At 40.4% G+C, this 26,558-nt stretch overlaps 1 protein-coding gene across 1 annotated transcript in view; it reads left to right on the top strand.

Moving 5' to 3' along the window:
* LOC150087120 (twitchin-like) overlaps positions 1-26,558 on the top strand; it is a 3,511,780-nt gene that overhangs the window by 2,539,225 nt on the left and 945,997 nt on the right. Inside the window, 1 exon segment of the mRNA XM_090372971.1 lies at positions 12,420-12,585. Coding sequence (XP_090229097.1) covers positions 12,420-12,585 — 166 coding nt within the window.

Genomic DNA, 26,558 nt, shown 5'->3' with positions numbered 1-26,558 from the left:
TGATGGAAGACCACAGGAGAGATATTGAATGGAGCGTGTTAGGAATGGTGGGAGGTGTTTTACCAAGATCAATAATACATGAGCTCAAAGAAAAATGGGATGCTAGCAGGTCAGCTTTATCCTTGGCTGAAGTGACAACAGAACCATCTGGTTTGGACAGAGGTGGGAGCAGAGATGGGCAAAAGTTGCGGCCAATAGCTTTGGCAAGAGACCAGAATGCTCGGCTACCATTAGGGCAAGAAGCAAGTTTTCTGCTCTTAGCCTGTTCAAACTCTAGTTTGGACTGATTAATAACTGCTTTACAATTGTTGCGAGCTTTGGTGTAGGCAGAAAATGAAACTGAAGAATTAGAAACAAGCCAATTATGATATGCAACATTCTTCTCTTGAACAGCCTTAGCACATTTATTGGAAAACCAAGGTTTAGATAAAGGACGAGATTTTAAAGTAGAGTGTGGGATAAAGGATTCCATTCCTGCAAGAATAATTTCACTGACACGATCTGAGCAAATGTTGACATCAGAAGTTTTGAAACAGTAATCAGACCAAGGAAAAGAAGAAAAGAAGTCTCGCAGGTCATCCCATTTTGCATTCTTGTAATGCCATACAATACGAGGTTGGGAATAGCCATGAGATAAAGGTTCCATTGGAGAAGAGGCAATCACCAAGTTGTGATCTGAAGTGCCTAAAGGACCTCTCACTTCAACCTTATACTTAGAAGGGTTGTTTGTGAGAAAAAGATCAAGCGTATGATTAGGATTGTCCGGTATTCTTGTAGGTAAATGAACAATCTGTGCTAGGTCATTAGTAATTGCAAAAGCCTCAGCATCTCGACCTGCTGGGTCGGTGTGACTAGAAAACGGAAGCCAGCTGGAGTTGTGAACGTTAAAATCACCAAGGAAAATTACCTCACTGTTAGGAAAGTTGGACTGGAGAAAGTCAAGTTGCAAAGAGAGGAAGTCAAAGAGCTCCAAGTGATTAGTGGAGTTGGGAGAACGGTAGAGACAACAGATGAATTTTACACAATGAGGTAGAGAGATTTTAAGCCAGAGAAGATCAAAGAGAGGAGATTCCAAATTGCCAAGTCTCTGACAGGGAATATCAGAACGGACATATGCACAAGTACCACCTTTGAGGCGAAAGGAATCATACAGCAAATAATTTGGACATCTGAGATGAGCAGTAGTTGAATCAACTGATAACTGAGATTCAGTCAGAAAACGTACATGGGGTTTGGAAGACTGCAAGTGGAAATGGACATCGTTGAGATTAGAATTGAGACCACGTATATTTGTGAAATGAATTAGGAAGTCCTTGGGAGGTTTAGATCTTTTCGCAGATAAGCTTGCTCTATTATTTTGACAATTCATGGTGTATTCAATAGTAAGAAAAAGTGGGTGGGACATGCTGTATGAAGTAATGATATTTTTGGATATGGCGTACATGTGGTAAGAATATACCCAGATCCTTGACATAACGTGGCCTCGACAATGCTCCCCGCATACACACTACTCGGACTCCCTCCAGTCACTATCTGGCAGAGTAGAGGTAGCAAGATTATACACTAGCTGATCCGGAAGCTTCCTAGAGAGTTACCAATAGGTTCAGTCCGGTGTACTAACTGGCGGCCGGCCTGCGAACACTGTTTTAGAGCTGTACCCTCGAAATATAAGGAATATTGGATCTCGCCACGACATTCATCATAACCTCAAAAATCATCAATCATACTGCATGATGGAAGAGATAGGGAAGGGTTGGCCGGAACTTAGCTCTAGAGACTAAACATGGGTTCCACCACTTCAAGCCTCCAATAAGCAAAGTGGTGGTATTTCACCGGTTGATGAGAGTCATCTACCACCTAGTACTGCCTGGTAACATAGAGGGGCGGCGTTCCTCCATGTGGTGTGGGCGCCACACCTCGACCCCTGCTTACGTTGGTTCACACCTGGGTGGTCACCCACCATGTACTTGTGCATGAAGGTTATACCCAGGATTACTAACAGTCCCACCATCGTGAAGGTGCAAGCAGAGGATTTGGCTGTCATAGACCGTCCGGACTTCGCCGAAATTGGGTCCACTTTGACTTGAGTGTCACCTGAATATCAGTTCCATCAGCGTTTTAGACTCCCAGGTAGCAAGTACAGCTTGTCTGGCATATCTGAGAGAATGTCTGTGACAACCTCAAGGACCTAAAGAAGCATGGCAGGATCATCTAGACAAGACTTCAGTTATAGCTAGGACACAGCATGGTTTTGTTAAGGGAAAGTCTTGTCTGACCAATTTGATTGGATACTATGATGCAGTCACAAAAGAACTGGATCCAGGGAATAACTTTGATATTATATATTTGGATCTTAGAAAGGCTTTTGATACTGTTGCACATGGAAGACTGCTGCACAAATTGGAGCAGTGTGGCATTGGAGGCAAATTGCTGCTATGGATAAAGGGTTGGTTGAGTGGGAAAATCAATGGACACTGCTTATCATGGACTAATGTTATTAGTGGAGTCCCTCAGGGTTCAGTATTGGGTCCATTATTGTTTTCTGTATTTAAAAATGATATTGATGATGGTATATCAAGCTTAATATCCAAGTTTGCAGACGATAAGAAGGATGTAGAGCTGTTGGAACGAGTACAGAGAAGGGCAACAAGATTAGTGAATGGAACAAAGGGTTGCTCTTACGTGGAAAGGTTTAAATTTTGCAAATTACAGTGACTGGAGACTAGGCACCTGTGAGGTGATCTGATTGAGGTGTATAAAGCCGTGAATGGTTTGAGCATGCTCAATGCTGATGTGATTCCTCCTCTTGCTCAGAATAATCATTTGAGAGAGTGTAAATTCAAATTGAGGAAAGACAGATGTAGGATAGATGTGGAGAAGTTTGCCTTTAACCAGCTTGTGGTTTGTTGGTGGAACTGACTTCCATCCTTTGTTGTGGAATTTAATAGCCTAAATAAATTTAAGGCTGAGCTGGACAGGTACTTGGAACGAATAGAGGGGTGAAATGGGAGTGTTTTTTTTTTTTTTTTTTCTTGGCTGATGCTGCATAAGCTTGCTTTCTTGCATCGTATACCTCTACTAATGCTAATATACCATATGATTCTGTTTGGAATTTTTCTTCTCTGTCACGAATCTCATTATTGTTATTGTTGTGGCCAGATGAAAATTATCAATTAAAAGAGGTATTCTCAGGCTCTGTGAGTATGGTGACCCACTGAGGTGCCTGTCATTTTGTACTGTAGTTCCTATTTTTTTCCTCGCCTCCTCATAATTGTGGAAAAATAGTGTAGCAGTATTCTCAAATCTTATCAGCATTACATTAATAAGGCCCCAGGTGCCAAGCGATTTTGTGATCAAGTGTCTTTGCCAGTGAATTTGCGCTCTCTTGAATAAATAAAATCGTCTTCTTTATTTACAGCGTTACACTAACAATCAATTACATAAGCTTAAGTAAAGAAATCACTTTACTTGAACAGGAGGAAAAGTAACCTTCTTTCTTCTTTTTCTTTTATTTTGCATTACTACTAACCCACTACCGCTTGGTCACAAAGGTGGCACTGCTCCTGCCTCCACGTGGCGGGGCTGGTAACCTGGAGGGGAAAAGGTCTCCCTTCCAGGGCGAAATGGAGCAAGAAGTCCGTAAAACCCAGAAAAACACTGGGTGCATAGAAGAAACCTTGACACGGCAAGAACAAGAGGAGTCTGGTTCTGTCGCAGCAAAACGTCAAAAGACTGACGTAGGCAGAATCCGAACTCCAACCTTCTTGATTATTCATTCAACTGAAGAACAACCAGTTGGAAAGCTCTCTCCATTTCTAGTGCAGAAATGCCTAGAAAGCACAATAGGAACTCCAAAGACAGTTCGTCGTCTAAGATCAGGTGACCTACTAGTTGAAGTTGCCACTGCTCGACAGGCTGAGCAACTACAAAAAATGAAAACTTTTGGTGGAACTTCTATCACCGTTTCACCCCACATTTCCCTGAACACGTCAAGAGGTGTCATCACCGAATGGGACCTCATGAACGTGTCAGACGAAGAACTAAAACAAGAATTACACGACCAAGGAATCATTAATGTCAGACGAATTATGACAAAGAAAGATGGCATACTAGTTCCTACACGGAACATAATACTTACTTTTGACAATCCCAAGCCACCAACAGTGATAAAAGCAGGCTACCTTAACTGCCGAGTTAAACCGTACATCCCGAACCCGCTACGCTGCTATAAATGCCAAAAATTTGGGCACTCACAGACAGTCTGCAGAGGAGTAGCTGCCTGTGCCACGTGTGGATCCACTGAACACATTAGTACTGACTGCACAGCCACAAGACCAATCTGTCTGAACTGTAAAGAGGCACACCCAGCATATTCCAAAGAGTGTTCCCTTTGGCAGCGTGAAAAAAAGATACAGCGGTACAAAACCGAACATAACGTAACCTACCAAGAGGCCAAAAAATCCCTACCGGTTCCAAATACTAGTAAGCCCACTTATGCACAAATAACCACAAAACACATATCAATTTCTACCCAAACGGAAGTAACTATACCACCAAGCAAATCACTAGCTGAATGGGCAAGGTCATTGCTGTCCCCAGTACCAACGCCCCATACGAAAAACAAACATACCAAAGCCATAAATACGCCAATCTCAGTACAACCTGATGCCATTCAACAGAATACCACAGTATCTACTACTCCTGACTCAAATCAAACAGAATACATGGACTCAGAAGACAATTTGAATCACGACGAACAGGTTTTAGAACTGTTCTCCAATGAGGACATGGATACAGGGAAACCTTACTTCCCAAAGAAGGGGAAAGTTAAACTTGACCGAGGCAAATCTTCTGTCCCTCGAAAAGAAGTCGAGGGTTCCACTAAACCCAAATAATGCTTACTTTCTTACAGTGGAACTGCAGAGGCTATCGCAGTAACTTGTCCGACATCCAAGATCTTCTTTCACAATATGACCCTATTGCCTTTTGCTTACAGGAAACCAATCTGACACCAAATATAAATGTTTCCCTTCGGAAATACATAATACATCGTCAAGATCGTGTTGCACAAAATTCAAACAATCCTGCCCATGGAGGAGTAGCATTGATCATCAATGCCCAGATACCCTCAAAGCCACTCCCGCTAAAAACAAACCTTGAGGCAGTTGCTGCACGAGTCAATATTAACTTTGATTTAACCATAGTCTCACTATACTTGCCACCTAACCAAAATATAAGCTATGCCGATTTAGAAGAATTAGTAATACAACTTCCCAAACCCTACTGTATCTTAGGAGACCTCAACAGTCACCATCTGCTGTGGGGAAACCACAATCTGGACAAGCGTGGACAAATAATTGAAAAATTACTCGATCAACAGAATCTGATAACTCTGAATAATGGGGCTCACACCTATACACATCTTCCGACAGGATCTACATCAGCTATTGATGTCTCCCTGTGCACAGCAACCATATATCCACTATTTGGATGGACCATTCACAGCAATCCTCTGGGCAGTGATCATTATCCTGTGATATGTCGCATTAACACAAGCATTCCCCACCTTTCTTATCGGATCCCTAAATGGAACTTTTCAAAAGCTGAATGGGATGTGTACAAGCAGCTAGCAATACTAGAAGAAAACCAGATCCAACAGACATCCATAAACCTGGCAGTAGAATACATATCTAATCAAATACTGCAGGCAGCAGACAAAGCAATTCCAAAACAATCCACAAAAATATCGGCCAAATCAAAAGTGTGGTGGAATGATGAATGTAATGCAGCTAAAAAACAGAAGAACAAAGCATGGAACGTCTTCAGGAAGTTCCCAACAACAGAAAACCTCATCCGCTTTAAACAGGCAAGAGCAAAGGCAAAACGAGTCAGGCAGACTAGTAGAAGGGAAGCATGGAGACGCTTCGCATCCACAATTACAAGCACGACAAAAACTCAAACAATATGGGCAAAAATACAGCGGATGTACGGAAAACACCCACGTGTCAACTGTCCCATGCTCACTGTCAATGGCCATGATATTACAAAACCTGAGGATATCGCAAACACGCTGGGTAAAACTTTCATGAACATATCAGCCGCAACATCATACTCGCAATATTTTCAGGCACACAAAGCACAAGCTGAAAAAAAACGTATCAATTTTGAATCAGTATCAATTTCTGCGTACAATCTCCCCTTCACAATGTCAGATTTGCATCATGCTCTATCGTCTACTAAACTCAGTGCAGCAGGGCCTGATGGAATCCACTACATCATGATAGCAAAACTCAGCGAACCGGCTCTCAAGACTCTGTTACTCCTCTATAACAGAATATTCAAAGAAAACACGTTCCCCGACAAATGGCACCATGCGTACATTCTGGCTTTTCCAAAACCAGGCAAAGACCCGACAAATCCGCAACATTATCGACCTATTGCACTCACTAGCTGTATGAGCAAGGTCATGGAAAAAATGGTTAACGGCCGACTAACCTGGTTTCTAGCTCAAAATGATCTCCTAAATCCTGTGCAATGTGGTTTCCGGGAAGGTAGATCCACTCTTGACCTTTTGATCAAGACAGAAATAAACATCCGGGATGCCTTCGTCCGAAAAGAACATCTTGCAATGGTCTTCTTTGACATCGAAAAAGCCTTTGACACTTCTTGGAGATATGGTATTATGCGAACCCTATACGATCTGGGATTTCGCGGACACCTACCACAGTTTATCAGAAACTTCCTGCATTGCCGCTCATTTCAAGTTAGAGTTCACAACCACTTATCTTCAAAATTCATCCAGGAAGAAGGAGTACCACAAGGGTCAGTGCTAAGTGCTACTCTCTTTAATATAATAATGAATTCTATAACACACAACCTACCACAAACGATATCCACTACCCTGTACGCTGATGACTTCAGTATCGCCTGCCATTCGCCTAACATGCGAATGATAGAAAGGCAGTTGCAATGTGCTATCAACAAAATAGCTAAATGGTCCCAAAACAATGGTTTTCGTCTCTCACACCAAAAAACAGTTGGGATACACTTCTGTAGAAAGCGTAATCTACACCAACATCCGGAACTTAGACTAGAAAATCAGGTCATACCAGTGGTCCCTAGTGTTCGCTTTCTGGGTGTGATATTCGACCAAAAACTCACTTTCCTTGATCATATAAAAACGCTCCGGACTAACTGTCTTAAAAAGCTTAACATTCTAAGAGTTCTATCGGGCACAACGTGGGGAGCTGACCGTTACACGCTGCTAAATCTCTACCGTGCACTAATACGGTCACGTCTGGATTATGGTTCTGTCGTATATAGCTCTGCTAGACCAAGCGCTCTACGTTGGCTTGATCCTGTACACCACAGCGCTCTTCGTCTTGCACTGGGGGCGTACCGTACATCACCGGTTCAGAGCCTATATACCGAAGCGCATGAAACACCCTTACAGCTACGGAGACAAATGCTTTTATTAAATTATGCTGCAAAACTCAAAGGGCATCCAAACCACCCCACTTGGAATGGTGTTTTCCATCCTAAATGGGAAAACCTTTATAGAGCCTACCCATCAATAAACCCACCAATTGGGATACGTCTTCGCTCACTACAAGCTGACTGGCAAATTGACCTGAGTAAGATACAGCCTACTGCCTCTCATGCAGTCCCGCCATGGATGTATCATATACCGCCGTGTGACTTTTCATTCACAGCCTGGGGAAAACACACCATGTCCCAACAGAACTTGCTTCAAATACATGCCACACTGAGAACCCAGCACGGCCAGTACACACCGATCTACACAGATGGATCTAAAAGTGAAAAGCATGTTGGCGCAGCAGCAGTATTTCCTAACTTCACTTTGTCCAAAAAACTCCCCACCGAATGTAGCAGCTATACTGCAGAACTCTGTGCTATCCACATAGCCTTAAACTACACACTCTCAAGAACTATACTCCACAGCGTTATTTATACCGACTCCATTAGTACTATCCAAGCTATACAACACAATACAAAAAATGATAACCCCTTACTTAGACAGATCTGGAATAGTCTGACCAAGTTAAACCAGAAGAAACAACAGGTTCTGTTATGTTGGATCCCTGGTCACGCTGGCATTTCCGGAAACGAACAGGCCGACCTAGCTGCCAAAACTGCTACCGATCCTATAGACCAATCCTTCACTACACCTATATCTGACTATAAGTGCATTATAAATAAGCGATGCCTTGAACTATGGCATCATATCTGGCAGAATCAAGCCAACAATAAGCTACTTGGCGTAAAAAAATATCTAAAACCATGGAGATCTAGTATCCGTGAGAACCGTCATGAAGAAGTTGTATTAGCCCGATTAAGGATAGGCCACACACACCTGACACATCTTTATTTGCTGGCAGCCACTGACCCACCACTGTGTACAAACTGCAACACTCAGCTCACTGTCCACCATCTACTTATTGATTGTCCCAAGTACAGTATTCAGCGACAAGCTATGTTTATCTCATTTCCCAGGACGAACACCTCTCTCAGCATTTCTGATCTACTAGGAGACACACCACATGTGTCCAAAATTTTTGATTTCCTCAAACATATAAAACTATACAACACAATATAAATTTGAATAGCATCTATACAGATGCAATTCAAGATTTAACATCACCATAGTTAGGCGCATTATGACCTTTGCTGTCCTTGCACCGTAAAGCCCCCAAAACAACAACAACATTACATTAATAAAGTGATTTACATTTTCTAACATCTATATGATGTTAGAGTATATGATGAGAGCCTTGTCGATCAATTCGGCCCTGGAAAGATTGTGCAAGGCTCAAGGGGTAGAATTTTTTTCAGCCTGGACTGTACTTGTTAACAGGAGAGATTGCTTCTACAGGGATGGGATACACTTAAATAGAAAGGGTGCAAGAATATTTGCTGATGCTATCGAGGCAGTGTTAGGTGGGTCGGAAAACTGCTAGCTTTGGGGGAGACAAAGACCAATAGATTGACAGTAGCCACTGGCAGAGGTAAAAGAGATTCTTGCACTGCTTCTATTAGAATGAGCAGAAGCCTGAAAAACAAGATGCATGGTATTTCAGAGACTGCTGGGAGCCATTGCGGTACAAGTAAACACATGGGTTGTGTTAGGGTAGCTAAGAATAGAAACAGGTGCAGGTATACTTGCGTGTACACCAATGCTAGGAGTTTGGTAAATAAATTTGATGAATTTGAGGTATTGCTCAAAACATCAAAGGCAGATATTGTTGGGATATCAGAGACGTGGTGTCACACGGATATAGGGGATGCAGAACTGCAATTTGGGGAGTACAACGTCTACAGAAAGGATAGACAGGATAGGAAGGGGGGAGGGGTTATGCTATTAGTTAAGAAACACATAAAAACCAAGGAAGTGAAGCCAGACGACATCACTGGACAGTGCAGTGTTGAGTCAGTTTGGTGTGACATAAGCATTGGGAGATCAAAATTGAGAGTAGGAGTGTGCTATAGGCCTAATGACTCTGATGAGTATAATAAGGAACTGTACAGGGAAATAGAGTGGGCCAGTAAATCAGAGAGTCTTATAATGGGAGATTTTAATTTCCCAGATATTGACTGGAATTTGGGGGCTGGTTACTCACACACTAGCAGGGCTTTTGTGGATTTATTGGATGATTGTTTTCTACATCAGCATGTTCGGGAGGCTACTAGAGGGAGTAATACTCTTGATTTGATTATCAGCAGTGATTCTTCATGCATTAAGAATCTGCAGATAAATGAACCACTAGGTGGCAGTGATCACAGTGTGCTGAAGTGGGAGTTACTGAAAGAGGTAACTACCATTAGGGGTAAAGGGAAGGGTTATTGCTTCCGTAAAGGCGACTACGATGGACTGAGACAGTATTTAAATTCTATACAGTGGGACCAACTGATGATGTTACCAACAGCAAATTCAAAATGGGAAGCATTCAAAGAACTTATCTTGGAAGCTACTAGGCTTTACATACCAACTAAGAAATATTGTTCAAGGTTTAGGCCAAAATGGATGTCAGATGAACTAATGAGGCATATGGCAGAGAAGAAAAATGCATGGGATACTTACAAATTAACACATGACACAGAAGCCTATGATAGATACAAGTTGATATGCAACCAAGTTACAAAGGAGGTTAGGCAGGCGAAGGCAGATTATGAGAAATCCTTGGCAAGGGATGCAAAGAAAAACAGCAAAGAGTTCTTTACTTATGTAAACTCTAGAAGGAAGGGGATGAATCAGATTGGTCCACTTGATATTGATGGGTCAACTGTTGATGATCCTGCTCAGGTAGCTAACAAACTAAATGAATATTTTGCATCAACATTCACACATGAGGAGTTATTCAGCAAGGAGAATTCCAGAGGTGTATTCAACTCTAGCAGTCAGCTACAGAATCTTGAAATAACTGGGAGTAAAGTGGAGGAGAAACTGTTGAAGATAAACACAAGAAAGGCACCCGGGGTGGATGGGATCTATCCAGTTATATTAAAGGAGGCAGTAAAGGAAGTAAGCAAACCCTTAGCCATAATTATGAGAGCTTCCTTGGACTCAGGGGAGGTATCCATAGACTGGAAATGTGCAAATGTGACCCCAATTCACAAAGGAGGATCAAAGGCTGACACAAGTAATTATAGACCTGTGAGCTTAACTTCTGTTCCAGGAAAATTAATGGAGGCACTGGTTAAAGAAGCACTGCAGGATCATTTAGACAAGACTTCAGTTATAGCTCAGACACAGCATGGTTTTGTTAAGAGGAAGTCTTGCCTGACCAACTTGATTGGATACTATGATGCAGTCACAAAAGAACTGGATGCAGGGAATAACTTTGATATTATATACTTGGATCTTAGAAAGGCTTTCGATACTGTTGCGCATGGAAGACTGCTACACAAATTGGAGCAGTGTGACATTGGAGGCAAATTGCTGCTATGGATAAAGGGGTGGTTGAGGGGGAGAAGACAGAGAGTGGTAATCAATGGACACTGCTCATCGTGGACTAATGTTATTAGTGGAGTCCCTCAGGGCTCAGTGTTGGGTCCATTATTGTTTTCTGTATTTATAAATGATATTGATGATGGTATATCAAGCTTAATGTCCAAGTTTGCAGATGATACAAAGGTTGGCAGGGTTGTCAAGGACACTACTGACACTATGCTGCTGCAACAGGATCTGGAAAGGTTGAGCAGATGGGCTGAGAGGTGGCAAATGAAGTTTAACATGGACAAATGTAAAGTACTACACATGGGAAACAGCAACCCCAGAGCAACGTATCAACTCTGTGGTACTACACTGACAGTGGTAGAGAATGAAAGGGACTTGGGGGTGATTGTGCAGGCAGATATGAAGTTCTCTGAGCAGTGCAGATGGGCTGCAAGAGTAGTTCATGGAGTATTGTCAATGATATACAGGAATTTTTCCAGCAGGGATAAGGAGGTGATTATTCCATTGTATAAGGCAATGGTCAGGCCACACCTAGAGTACTGTATACAGGTCTGGAGGCCTCATTTCAAGAAGGATGTAGAGCTGCTGGAACGAGTACAGAGAAGGGCAACAAGATTAGTGAATGGAACAAAGGGGTGCTCTTACGAAGAAAGGCTTAAGTTTTGCAAATTACAGTGTCTGGAGACTAGGCACCAGCGAGGTGATCTGATAGAGGTGTATAAAGCCTTGAATGGTTTAAGCATGCTCAATGCTGATGGGATTCTTCCTCTAGCTCAGAAAAATCACCTGAGAGGGCATAAATTCAAATTGAGGAAAGACAGATGTAGGATAGACGTGCGGAAATTTGCCTTTAGCCAGCGGGTGGTTGGTTGGTGGAACAGACTGCCATCCCTTGTGGTGGAGGTTGATAGCCTAAATAAGTTTAAGGCTCAGCTGGACAGGTATTTTGAACGAACAGAGGGGTGAAGTGGAAGTGGGTTTTTTTTTTTTTTTTTTGGCTGATGCTGCATAAGCTTGCTTTCTTGCATCAAATGCCTCTACTAATGCTAATGCTAAAAATGCTATATGCAAATGGATTGCTGCATTCCTTTATCTCTTACTGAGCTTCAAGAAAATAATTCACTATCTGTGAAATGTTCTTTGATGTTACAAATTTATTACTGTGCATTGCTGTTTGCATTTTAAATAAAAGAGAAATTTGGTAAATAGGAAAAAAAAAATTATATATCATGGTATATAATTAAATAATGCATATAAGTATAAACGTATATCTCAAAGTATATAAAAGTATGTGTTAACTATTCATCACTTCTTAATAGTGATGTTTTTTCTTTCTTTGTGACTTATTGGAACTGAAGCAAATTGTTGAAATATGTTGAAGAAAATAATGATAATAGCTGCTTAATGAGCCTTTAATTATTCTCTTTCTTTTGAAAAATATTAGAATGGAAAGCCACTAGTGAAAACTGATAGGGTCTACAGTGAAGTAAATGTTGCATTCACTGTTTTGCTTAACAAAAAAGCTAAAAGGGATGACACTGGATTATATTCTCTTCAACTTAAGAATCCGCATGGTACTGATACTGCTTCTTGTAGAGTAACAGTCGTCGGTATGTATTTTATTTTTTTGCATTTCTAGAGATAATTGTAATTATTAAATGATTAAAATTATACATTGTGGAATTCCTTTGCAAGTTATTACAGTACTAGTAACCATAGATAAAATATACTAAAACAATTATTTATTAAAGAGTGTGAAAAAAAATTCTTTAGTAAATACAAAGTAATGGCATATAATTTTAGAAATTAAATGAAAAAATTGAAATAAAAGAAAACTGCAAGGGTACACATTAAACATTATAAAAATTACATTCCTCAAATAAAATAGTAATGATTGTTATTGAATTAGAAAACTTTAATACGGTGCAATAGGCAGTTGTCACTACCAGCCAGTTATTTTACATAAATAATATATATGGCACAAGTAACAGGAAACTTGAAAGAAAAGAAATTCTGTGGATTTCAGATCCAGAAATTGAATGAATTTGAATTGTATGATGAAATTGAATAAAGTGATAAAATTGAATTGATGAAATTGAATTGAATAAAGTGATAAAATTGAATTGATGAAATTGAATAAAGTGATAATATTGAATTGATGAAATTGAATAAAGTGATACATAAATTACATATAGAAAATAGTATTTGCATCAAAAGAAAAAGTAATGAAAAGCTGTTTTTTATGATTTTTTTCAAATTCTTTTTTTTATGATTTTTGAAATGATTTCACCAAGATACTGCCAAGTAGAAATAAGAACAAATTAATATTTAAAAGTATATATGTACAAAGTTTTCACTTTTATGAAGTTTCAGAATTTCATGAAGAACCCCCCCCCCCCCGCCAGAGCCATTAATTAGCAAAAAACTCCCTGCCGAAGGCCCAGACATGTTATTAAAAGACTCACCCTGGAAAATGATGAGGCCCACAAAAGAACAAATTTTGCATTCCAACAAGTTTCCTTAGCACTACTCTACTTTTAAACAAATGGCATTTCCTAAATTTCAGGTGTTCATTAATGGTCACCTGCTATTTGATAACAGACCAGTAAGCATTGAGACACTGTTACAACAATCTCTCAATCTTTTCATTTATTTATGATTTAGTACAGTACCAAGACAATCTCTGGGAATATAAGGTTAACTAAGTGAACTGAACAGAACAGAATATTACTTAAAAGTTAAAGGGAGATGAACTAGTAAATGTGATTGTGTCTGGCAGTAAGTGATTTAAATGTAAAAAAAAAAGTCTTGCATGTGCTAGCAAGTGTGATCTAGAACTGTGCACTTGTATATATTTTTATTTTAAATTACTTGTTTTCATTGAAAAAATTATTTGAAATGAAAAATCAATGAAAAATTCATTTCATTGAGTCAATTGTGGAGTTACCTTCTCCTGAGAAGGTGACTGATTATTCTGAGATTTCACTTGTCAGATTGCTATCTTATTGCCTTTTAGGCAATAATCCTTCAAAAGCAAATAGGGTGAATAAAAATAAAACATGATACTTTGAATTTTTAATGTAAGTGAGGGTTACATTCCAGATTGTCTTGTGCAATTTAAATTTGTGTGTAATGTAAATAATCACAAAAAATGCAATAATAGGCCTATGAGAGTAACTCTCACATCTAGCTAACTTTTCTCTACTGGTACATACCATTTGTTTTCTTTGGTTGGAAGACTGGGCACTCTAAATAAAATGATGAGCAACAAAAGAGATTCATTCATCTTTATTGATTTACTTTTTTTTTGTACAGTAAGAAAAAGTATGTTCACTATAACCAACATATACAGTATAAAACAGAAACAACAATTGAGAGAGCAAGAGATAGATTGGGGTGGAGGGTGGCCTTAGGCACTGATGAGAGGGATTTTCATTCAGATTCCATTCCCTTGGATTCGGACCAGATAGGTGGAGTAGGTGTGTTACTCTAACCTAGGAGGTGGAGGGTTCACTTGATTGCTCCCTTGAGTGCTTGAAAAAGGAATCTAGAGATAGTTGCTTTGCACATTGCCTCTTCTCACGCAACAACTCATAGTAGCAACTAATTTCTAGTTGGTTGGTTGATTGGGGATTTATTTGGCACATCAGCATCTATGGCCATAGTGCACCCAAGTTCTAGTGTAACTATATGTTCAAGATTAAAGTCTTCATCAGCTATCAGATTTAGACCTTCATCTATATGATTTAATGCTTTCAATATTCCTTTCACTGTCAGGCTCCATTCTTCTTTAACCTCTGGGCTTTTGCTCAGTGTTGGCTCCTCCTCTTGAATGCAATACTGCTCCAGTGCAAACAGATCTTCATTTGACAATATTTGATGATGTGAATCAATTAAATCATTGGCATGTTACCTCCAGTTCAGTGAATATAGTGATTTTTTATCACTATATAGTGAGTCTTTATGGTGAGTTTCATGCATTTGTCTCTAGTCTGTGCATAATCTTTATTGATATCAGAGCCTTTGAAGAAGTTGCCAAGATTTGGACATAACTTATGCCCCAAATTTTGAATATGATTATGTGGAACTTCATGCCATGCATCATAAATTTTTAAAGTATCTTTTGTATTGAAGCCTCAACAATATTGCTGGACACTTGTCTGTTCATAGTTGGTCTTGTCAATTAGATCAGCCAGAATGTGCTTTAAATACTGAGCCCTAAATGATTTAATCACATGTTGATCCATAGGCTAGAGAATTGAGGTTGTGTTTGCCAGGAAAAAAACCCTCTTGACATTGGAACAGACATCAACAATACTGGGTGGATGATTTGTGGAATTATCAACAATAAGTAAGGTGTTGAACGAAATTCGATATGCCTTGCAATACACTTCCACTTCTGGTTGTTACTGAGATTCAAGATAACTTCTGAAAATAACAGCAGTCATCCACCCTTTCGGGTTTGAGTATCATTTACACGGGCATGTACGACCTGTTGTAACCTTTAAGGGCATGAGGATTTTGATAGTGGTAAATGCACACATTAATTTTTTCATTTTTATTAGCAAACTACCCCTAGCCAGAAACAGGTGACTCTGCTATATATATATATATATATATATATTATATACAGATTCATACAATATTAGCATTAGCATTAGTAGAGGCATTTGATGCAAGAAAGCAAGCTTATGCAGCATCAGCCAAAAAAAAAAAAAAAAAACCCACTTCCACTTCACCCCTCTGTTCGTTCAAAATACCTATCCAGCTGAGCCTTAAACTTATTTAGGCTATCAACCTCCACCACAAGGGATGGCAGTCTGTTCCACCAACCAACCACCCGCTGGCAAAAGGCAAATTTCCGCACGTTTATCCTACATCTGTCTTTCCTCAATTTGAATTTATGCCCTCTCAGGTGATTTTTCTGAGCTAGAGGAAGAATCCCATCAGCATTGAGCATGCTTAAACCATTCAAGGCTTTATACACCTCTATCAGATCACCTCGCTGGTGCCTAGTCTCCAGACACTGTAATTTGCAAAACTTAAGCCTTTCTTCGTAAGAGCACCCCTTTGTTCCATTCACTAATCTTGTTGCCCTTCTCTGTACTCGTTCCAGCAGCTCTACGTCCTGCTTGAAATGAGGCCTCCAGACCTGTATACAGTACTCTAGGTGTGGCCTGACCATTGCCTTATACAAGGGAATAATCACCTCCTTATCCCTGCTGGAAAAATTCCTGTATATCATTGACATCAGCATGAGCTACTCTTGCAGCCCGTCTGCACTGCTCAGAGAACTTCATATCTGCCTGCACAATCACCCCCAAGTCCCTTTCATTCTCTACCACTGTCAGTGTAGTACCACAGAGTTGATACGTTGCTCTGGGGTTGCTGTTTCCCATGTGTAGTACTTTACATTTGTCAATGTTAAACTTCATTTGCCACCTCTCAGCCCATCTGCTCAACCTTTCCAGATCCTGTTGCAGCAGCATAGTGTCAGTAGTGTCCTTGACAACCCTGCCAACCTTTGTATCATCTGCAAACTTGGACATTAAGCTTGATATACCATCATCAATATCATTTATAAATACAGAAAACAATAATGGACCCAACACTGAGCCCTGAGGGACTCCACTAATAACATTAGTCCACGATGATAGGGGTAAAGGGAAGGGTTATTGCTTCCGTAAAGGCGACTACGATGGACTGAGACAGTATTTAAATTCTATACAGTGGGACCAACTGATGATGTTACCAACAGCAAATTCAAAATGGGAAGCATTCAAAGAACTTATCTTGGAAGCTACTAGGCTTTACATACCAACTAAGAAATATTGTTCAAGGTTTAGGCCAAAATGGATGTCAGATGAACTAATGAGGCATATGGCAGAGAAGAAAAATGCATGGGATACTTACAAATTAACACATGACACAGAAGCCTATGATAGATACAAGTTGATATGCAACCAAGTTACAAAGGAGGTTAGGCAGGCGAAGGCAGATTACGAGAAATCCTTGGCAAGGGATGCAAAGAAAAACAGCAAAGAGTTCTTTACTTATGTAAACTCTAGAAGGAAGGGGATGATTCAGATTGGTCCACTTGATATTGATGGGTCAACTGTTGATGATCCTGCTCAGGTAGCTAACAAACTAAATGAATATTTTGCATCGACATTCACACATGAGGAGTTATTCAGCAAGGGGAATGCCAGAGGTGTATTCAACTCTAGCAGTAAGCTACAGAATCTTGAAATAACTGGGAGTAAAGTGGAGGAGAAACTGTTGAAGATAAACACAAGAAAGGCACCCGGGGTGGATGGGATCTATCCAGTTATATTAAAGGAGGCAGCAAAGGAAGTAAGCAAACCCTTAGCCATAATTATGAGAGCTTCCTTGGACTCAGGGGAGGTACCCATAGACTGGAAATGTGCAAATGTGACCCCAATTCACAAAGGAGGATCAAAGGCTGACACAAGTAATTATAGACCTGTGAGCTTAACTTCTGTTCCAGGAAAATTAATGGAGGCACTGGTTAAAGAAGCACTGCAGGATCATTTAGACAAGACTTCAGTTATAGCTCAGACACAGCATGGTTTTGTTAAGGGGAAGTCTTGCCTGACCAACTTGATTGGATACTATGATGCAGTCACAAAAGAACTGGATGCAGGGAATAACTTTGATATTATATACTTGGATCTTAGAAAGGCTTTTGATACTGTTGCACATGGAAGACTGCTACACAAATTGGAGCAGTGTGACATTGGAGGCAAATTGCTGCTATGGATAAAGGGGTGGTTGAGGGGGAGAAGACAGAGAGTGGTAATCAATGGACACTGCTCATCGTGGACTAATGTTATTAGTGGAGTCCCTCAGGACTCAGTGTTGGGTCCATTATTGTTTTCTGTATTTATAAATGATATTGATGATGGTATATCAAGCTTAATGTCCAAGTTTGCAGATGATACAAAGGTTGGCAGGGTTGTCAAGGACACTACTGACACTATGCTGCTGCAACAGGATCTGGAAAGGTTGAGCAGATGGGCTGAGAGGTGGCAAATGAAGTTTAACATTGACAAATGTAAAGTACTACACATGGGAAACAGCAACCCCAGAGCAACGTATCAACTCTGTGGTACTACACTGACAGTGGTAGAGAATGAAAGGGACTTGGGGGTTATTGTGCAGGCAGATATGAAGTTCTCTGAGCAGTGCAGACGGGCTGCAAGAGTAGCTCATGGAGTATTGTCAATGATATACAGGAATTTTTCCAGCAGGGATAAGGAGGTGATTATTCCATTGTATAAGGCAATGTATACAGTACCTAGAGTACTGTATACAGGTCTGGAGGCCTCATTTCAAGAAGGATGTAGAGCTGCTGGAACGAGTACAGAGAAGCGCAACAAGATTAGTGAATGGAACAAAGGGGTGCTCTTACGAAGAAAGGCTTAAGTTTTGCAAATTACAGTGTCTGGAGACTAGGCACCAGCGAGGTGATCTGATAGAGGTGTATAAAGCCTTGAATGGTTTAAGCATGCTCAATGCTGATGGGATTCTTCCTCTAGCTCAGAAAAATCACCTGAGAGGGCATAAATTCAAATTGAGGAAAGACAGATGTAGGATAGACGTGCGGAAATTTGCCTTTAGCCAGCGGGTGGTTGGTTGGTGGAACAGACTGCCATCCCTTGTGGTGGAGGTTGATAGCATTAGCATTAGCATTAGCATTAGCATTAGTAGAGGCATTTGATGCAAGAAAGCAAGCTTATGCAGCATCAGCCAAAAAAAAAAAAAAAAAAAAAAAAAAAAAGTAACATAAATAAATAAAAATAACCACTTCCACTTCACCCCTCTGTTCGTTCGAAATACCTGTCCAGCTGAGCCTTAAACTTATTTAGGCTATCAACTTCCACGACAAGGGATGGAAGTCTGTTCCACCCACCAACCACCCGCTGGCTAAAGGCAAATTTCCGCACATCTATCCTACATCTGTCTTTCCTCAATTTGAATTTATGCCCTCTCAGGTGATTTTTCTGAGCTAGAGGAAGAATCCCATCAGCATTGAGCATGCTCAAACCATTCAAGGCTTTGTACACCTCTATCAGATCACCCCGCTGGTACCTAGTTTCCAGACACTGTAATTTGCAAAACTTAAGCCTTTCTTCGTAAGAGAACCCCTTTGTCCCATTCACCAATCTAGTTGCCCTTCTCTGTACTCGTTCCAGCAGCTCTACATCCTTCCTGAATAAGTTTAAGGCTCAGCTGGACAGGTATTTTGAACGAACAGAGGGGTGAAGTGGAAGTGGGTTTTTTTTTTTTTTTTTTTGGCTGATGCTGCATAAGCTTGCTTTCTTGCATCAAATGCCTCTACTAATGCTAATGCTAATGCTAATTGATGTGAGCCTAGCAAGCCGCTCGATTGCAGGACACCTTTCTTCCTGGATGGTAAAAGGTGATTGGACAACATCTGATCACAGGTGCTCACCTTTCAATTGCATCACTCTCTCAATGTCCAACCAACAGCAAGACAGACACTTCACAGATTCGCGGTCGACAAAGCTGACTGGAACCTCTTCCGGGAAACCCTGAATAGGACAGCCCAGAACTTTAACCCCTCAGACCTCAGTCCTGGCCAACACCAACGTGCGATCGTTAAAATAATTACAGATGCTGTAAATGCTGTTATCAAGAGGAGAAAACAGACTCTCGGAACGGTCCCCTGGTGGTCCCCACAGCTCCAAGCACTAGAGCATGAAGTCAACCTGCCGAAAATGCTACCAGCAGCTCATGGCCAGAGATAGAGGCCCTGAAGCAACTCTACACGGAAAAAAGAAACGAATACACAGCTCAAATCAAAACCAGAAAGAAACTTTCCTGGAAATACCTGGTCTCAACAATCAGAAACACCAACTGCTGGGGGGGGGGGGGGGGTTCTACACAAAATAGCCACCAACAAAAGGTGGAAATTCATAGCAACATTGGACGAGGCATGGGCATACCTCTCTGATTGCAACAAAATTCGGTCAATTTATTACCATCTACGGGGTGACAAGGCCTTTCCAACATGGGCATGTCAGTGCAAGGAAAGTTTTGGCTGAGGTTTTATGGTTGTAGTCGGTTTTTGTTATAATGGCAAACTTGAATTGCGTCGAGTCACTAAAAATGTGAAAGTCAACTCGGTATATTACCAGACTGAAGTTCTACAGCCATTGTTCAAACGAAAATACCCATATTGTACTGTTCTGATGCTGAAAAGAAAGATCTAGGTGCACCAGGATAAGGCGTCCAGCCACACATCACGTTCCACCCACACTTTATTGCAGAGAATGGAAGCAGCAACAGGTATCGTTCGATCCCATTTGAAGATATAACTGTTAAATCACCTGATTGTCAATGAAATTATTCTTGTAGGAATGAAATCCTTTATTCCTCACTTGGTTTCTCAATAAGGCTGTTCACGATAACAATGTTGCATATTGCAACTGGTTTACATCCAAATTTACAGAATCATTTTCCACCCACATTAAAGCTTACAACAATTGCAAAGCAGTTATTAATCAACATAAACTAGACTTTGAACAGGCTAAGAGTAGGAAACTTGCTTCTTGTTCAAATGGTAGTCAAGCATTCTGGTCTGTTGCCAAAGCTGTTGGCTGCAACTTCTGCCCATCTCTGCTCCCACCTCTGTTAAAACCCAATAGTTCTACTGGCTAAAGATAAAGCTAAAGATAAACCTATTTTCTTCTAACTCTTGTATTGATGATCTTGGTAAACTGCCTCCTACCAACCCATTACACTCCATTCAAGGCCTCCTGTGGTCTTTCAGCAAAAGGATGTCAAAGGAATTCTAAACAGTCTTGATGCCATGAAAGCACAAGGTTCTGATATTATTTCCCCAGTTGTTCTCCAAACCTATGCTCTGAGCTTCCTCCTGTTCTGTGTCACCTTTTTTACATATACTTATCCCACTGGTATTCTTCCTTTTGCTTTGAAATTTGCTCATATCCATCCAGTTCCTAAAACAGGTGACAAATCCCTCCCATCCAATTGTCATCCCACTGCACTTACTTCTACTCTCTCTAAAGTAATGGAGAAAGCTATTAACCACCAACTGCTAAACTATCTTGAAACCTTCCATCTGATCAAAGATCACCAGTACAGATTCTATCAGTGTCGATCCGTAGGATATACTGACTTATGTTACCCATCTAAGGATAATCTCAATGGAAAAGTTTGGTGAAACTCAAGCGGTTACTGTTGACGTTTCACAAGCTTTTGATGATCGTTTTTGGTTTAAAGGTCTTCTAAATAAGCTTCCATCTTATGGTTTGCCAACTATCTTTTGTAATTGGGTATCCAGTTTTCTCTCTGACTGCTCACTGCAGGTGATGATAGATGGCTCTCTGTCTTTTAACTTCTCCACTAATGCTGGTGTCCTCAACATTCAGTTCTTTTTCTCTCACTCTTTTCCACTTGTATATTAATGACCTTCTTCCATTGACTGGAAATGCTATCCATAGCTTTGTTGATGATAGCACATTGCATTCCACCTTCCAGTTTGAGAAACTTTGCCCTGCACAAATGGCTTCAACTTCTCAACATCCACAACCAATTCCTTAAATGCTGAGCTCTATGTAATTCTCCAGTGGGACATAGATAACTTAATTAATTTCAATTCTTCTAAAACTCGGTGCTGTCTTATATCTAACAAAAAGGATTCTTCTACTCCTATGCGTATCTTCAATGACACTCAGATTTCTAGACAAGATCACATATCTCTATTAGGAATTATCCTGACCTCTAATCTCTCTCTAGGTCTAAGCAAATTACAATTATTGATTCCTCTACATCTAAAAAAAACTCTGTTTTCTATTTTGTTCTTGGTGTTACTTTTCTTCCAAATAGCTGTTCATGCTGTACAAACCACAAATCTGCACTACCATGGAATATTGTTCCCACATTTTGGGTGGTGCCCTCATAACCTCTCTCAGGCTTCTAGACACATTGAAAAAAGCAGTTAGATTAATTAATGACCCATCTCTTACAAAGTCTCTCCACTCCCTATCTCATAGACATTCTGTTTCTGCTGCATGTCTTTTCTATAGATCCTTCCATGGGTGCTGTTCTTCTGAACTGGCTTCTATAATTCCTCCTCTCTCTTCCAAACTAGTTCAAACATGTACCACAACCAGTCAGCATTCTTTTACTGTCCAACAGCTGATAAAGGGGTGGCTGAGGGGGAGAAGACAGACAGTGGTAATCAATGGACACTGCTCATCGTGGACTAATGTTATTAGTGGAGTCCCTCAGGGTTCAGTATTGGGTCCATTATTGTTTTCTGTATTTATAAATGATATTGATGATGGTATATCAAGCTTAATGTCCAAGTTTGCAGACGATACAAAGGTTGGCAGGGTTGTCAAGGACACTACTGACACTATGCTACTGCAACAGGATCTGGAAAGGTTGAGCAGATGGGCTGAGAGGTGGCAAATGAAGTTTAACATTGACAAATGTAAAGTACTACATATGGGAAACAGCAACCCCAGAGCAACGTATAAACTCTGTGGTACTACACTGAAAGTGGTAGAGAATGAAAGGGACCTGGGGGTGGTTGTGCAGGCAGATATGAAGTTTTCTGAGCAGTGCAGACGGGCTGCAAGAGTAGCTCATGGTGTATTGTCGATGATATATAGGAATTTTTCTAGCAGGGATAAGGAGGTGATTATTCCCTTGTATAAGGCAATGGTCAGACCACACCTAGAGTACTGTATACAGGTCTGGAGGCCTCATTTCAAGAAGGATGTAGAGATGCTGGAATGAGTACAGAGAAGGGCAACAAGATTAGTGAATGGAACAAAGGGGTGTTCTTTACGAAGAAAGGCTTAAGTTTTGCAAATTACCGGAGACTAGGCACCGGCGAGGTGATCTGATAGAGGTGTATAAAGCCTTGAATGGTTTGAGCATGCTCAATGCTGATGGGATTCTTCCTCTTGCTCAGAATAATCACCTGAGAGGGCATAAATTCAAATTGAGAAAAGACAAGATGTAGGATAGACGTGAGGAAATTTGCCTTTAGCCAGCAGGTGGTTGGTTGGTGGAATAGACTTCCATCCCTTGTAGTGGAAGTTGATAGCCTACATAAGTTTAAGGCTCAGCTGGACAGGTATTTCGAGCGAACAGAGGGGTGAAGTGGAAGTGGTTATTTATTTATTTTTTTTTTTTTTTATTTTTTTTTTTTTGGCTGATGCTGCATAAGCTTGCTTTCTTGCATCAAATGCCTCTACTAATGCTAATGCTAATGAGCAGTGTCCATTGATTACCACTCTCTGTCTTCTCCCCCTCAACCACCCCTTTATCCATAGCAGCAATTTGCCTCCAATGTCACACTGCTCCAATTTGTGTAGCAGTCTTCCATGTGCAACAGTATCAAAAGCCTTTCTAAGATCCAAGTATATAATATCAAAGTTATTCCCTGCATCCAGTTCTTTTGTGACTGCATCATAGTATCCAATCAAGTTGGTCAGGCAAGACTTCCCCTTAACAAAACCATGCTGTGTCTGAGCTATAACTGAAGTCTTGTCTAAATGATCCTGCAGTGCTTCTTTAACCAGTGCCTCCATTAATTTTCCTGGAACAGAAGTTAAGCTCACAGGTCTATAATTACTTGTGTCAGCCTTTGATCCTCCTTTGTGAATTGGGGTCACATTTGCACATTTCCAGTCTATGGGTACCTCCCCTGAGTCCAAGGAAGCTCTCATAATTATGGCTAAGGGTTTGCTTACTTCCTTTGCTGCCTCCTTTAATATAACTGGATAGATCCCATCCACCCCGGGTGCCTTTCTTGTGTTTATCTTCAACAGTTTCTCCTCCACTTTACTCCCAGTTATTTCAAGATTCTGTAGCTTACTGCTAGAGTTGAATACACCTCTGGTATTCCCCTTGCTGAATAACTCCTCATGTGTGAATGTCGATGCAAAATATTCATTTAGTTTGTTAGCTACCTGAGCAGGATCATCAACAGTTGACCCATCAATATCAAGTGGACCAATCTGATTCATCCCCTTCCTTCTAGAGTTTACATAAGTAAAGAACTCTTTGCTGTTTTTCTTTGCATCCCTTGCCAAGGATTTCTCGTAATCTGCCTTCGCCTGCCTAACCTCCTTTGTAACTTGGTTGCATATCAACTTGTATCTATCAGAGGCTTCTGTGTCATGTGTTAATTTGTAAGTATCCCATGCATTTTTCTTCTCTGCCATATGCCTCATTAGTTCATCTGACATCCATTTTGGCCTAAACCTTGAACAATATTTCTTAGTTGGTATGTAAAGCCTAGTAGCTTCCAAGATAAGTTCTTTGAATGCTTCCCATTTTGAATTTGCTGTTGGTAACATCATCAGTTGGTCCCACTGTATAGAATTTAAATACTGTCTCAGTCCATCGTAGTCGCATTTACGGAAGCAATAACCCTTCCCTTTACCCCTAATGGTAGTTACCTCTTTCAGTAAATCCCACTTCAGCACACTGTGATCACTGCCACCTAGTGGTTCATTTATCTGCAGATTCTTAATGCATGAAGAATCACTGCTGATAATCAAATCAAGAATATTACTCCCTCTAGTTGCCTCCCGAACATGCTGGTGTAGAAAACAATCATCCAATAAATCCACAAAAGCCCTGCTAGTGTGTGAGTAACCAGCCCCCAAATTCCAGTCAATATCTGGGAAATTAAAATCTCCCATTATAAGACTCTCTGATTTACTGGCCCACTCTATTTCCCTGTACAGTTCCTTATTATACTCATCAGAGTCATTAGGCCTATAGCACACTCCTACTCTCAATTTTGATCTCCCAATGCTTATGTCACACCAAACTGACTCAACACTGCACTGTCCAGCGATGTCGACTGGCTTCACTTCCTTGGTTTTTATGTGTTTCTTAACTAATAGCATAACCCCTCCCCCCTTCCTATCCTGTCTATCCTTTCTGTAGACGTTGTACTCCCCAAATTGCAGTTCTGCATCCCTTATATCTGTGTGACACCACGTCTCTGATATCCCAACAATATCTGCCTTTGATGTTTTGAGCAATACCTCAAATTCATCAAATTTATTTACTAAACTCCTAGCATTGGTGTACACGCAAGTATACCTGCACCTGTTTCTATTCTTAGCTACCCTAACACAACCCATGTGTTTACTTGTACCGCAATGGCTCCCAGCAGTCTCTGAAATACCATGCATCTTGTTTTTCAGGCTTCTGCTCATTCTAATAGAAGCAGTGCAAGAATCTCTTTCACCTCTGCCAGTGGCTACTGTCAATCTATTGGTCTTTGTCTCCCCCCAAGCTAGCAGTTTTCCGACCCACCTAACACTGCCTCGATAGCATCAGCAAATATTCTTGCACCCTTTCTATTTAAGTGTATCCCATCCCTGTAGAAGCAATCTCTCCTGTTAACAAGTACAGTCCAGGCTGAAAAAAATTCTACCCCTTGAGCCTTGCACAGTCTTTCCAGGGCCGAATTGATCGACAAGGCTCTCATCATATACTCCCTCCTATCGTGTCTGGGCAGAATTGCAGACACTTTCAAATTCAACCCTAATTCTCGGCTTTTGTTCAACAGTGACCTTACAGATACTTTACAAATTTCATATGCTATACAGATAATATACACATTCATATGATATACAGATAATATACACTTTCGTATGATATACAGAAATTAGATAGTATGAATCAGAGCTGTAATACTCAATATGTTCTACGTTGATAATAATATTAGTAAAATAATAAGAGGAGTTTACCTCAATATAGTACGTAGAACACTTCCGTATGATACCCTCTAGAAATTAAAACGAAAAAATCGACAACTTACCGGTACATTAGAGTAAAATATAAATAATTAAATAATCAATTTAACACAATTCAAATTAAATTAAAACAACTAAAAATCAAATTAACGCAATTAAAAGAATCTAACGAAAATATTCAAAACGATTTTCCTTCCTGAAGCTGACAACGCTTTTTGACCGTATGTCGTGATCACAGGAATGAAAATTACCGAATCGGGTTTAACCTGAAACTTAAATAGTGATTATTTGTCTCCGTGCATGCGTGTAAAGGTCCACGCATCGGAGATCAAATATGGCCGCCGAACATTAACAGAATTCTCGTGTAATTTAATTTAAACGGTTTCTGCAATTAATAGTCGCGTATAATTACGTTGAACGTTAAGTATTTTGGCCTCGTTAAATAAAAAAGTATGTTTTTCGTTAATGGCATGAAAGGCTAATTCTGACGCTGCTGAACGAGAAGCACGAACTGAGGCTTCATGTAGATTTACACGAATATTAAGAGAAAATCGCGTCGAACCTTAGTAAGACGAGTCACAATCGCCACAAGAAGTTTGTATACCAGATCATTAATTTGTGTTACGAACGCGGAAAGAACTGAGTGATTGTTCAGTATAGTGTGTAACTTCCGTATTGGCCTAGCTACAGTTTTAAATTCGGTATCTTTAAAGAATCTGTTAAGCTGTTTGTGCCACTGTTCAACATATGGGACAGAAATAAAGTATTTTTTAATATTACTA

Source organism: Mastigoproctus giganteus, chromosome 4, assembly GCF_048544385.1.
Source record: "Mastigoproctus giganteus isolate SK-2022 chromosome 4, ASM4854438v1, whole genome shotgun sequence".
Classification (NCBI taxonomy): domain Eukaryota; kingdom Metazoa; phylum Arthropoda; class Arachnida; order Uropygi; family Thelyphonidae; genus Mastigoproctus; species Mastigoproctus giganteus.
This window is presented reverse-complemented; position numbering and strand designations above follow the sequence as displayed.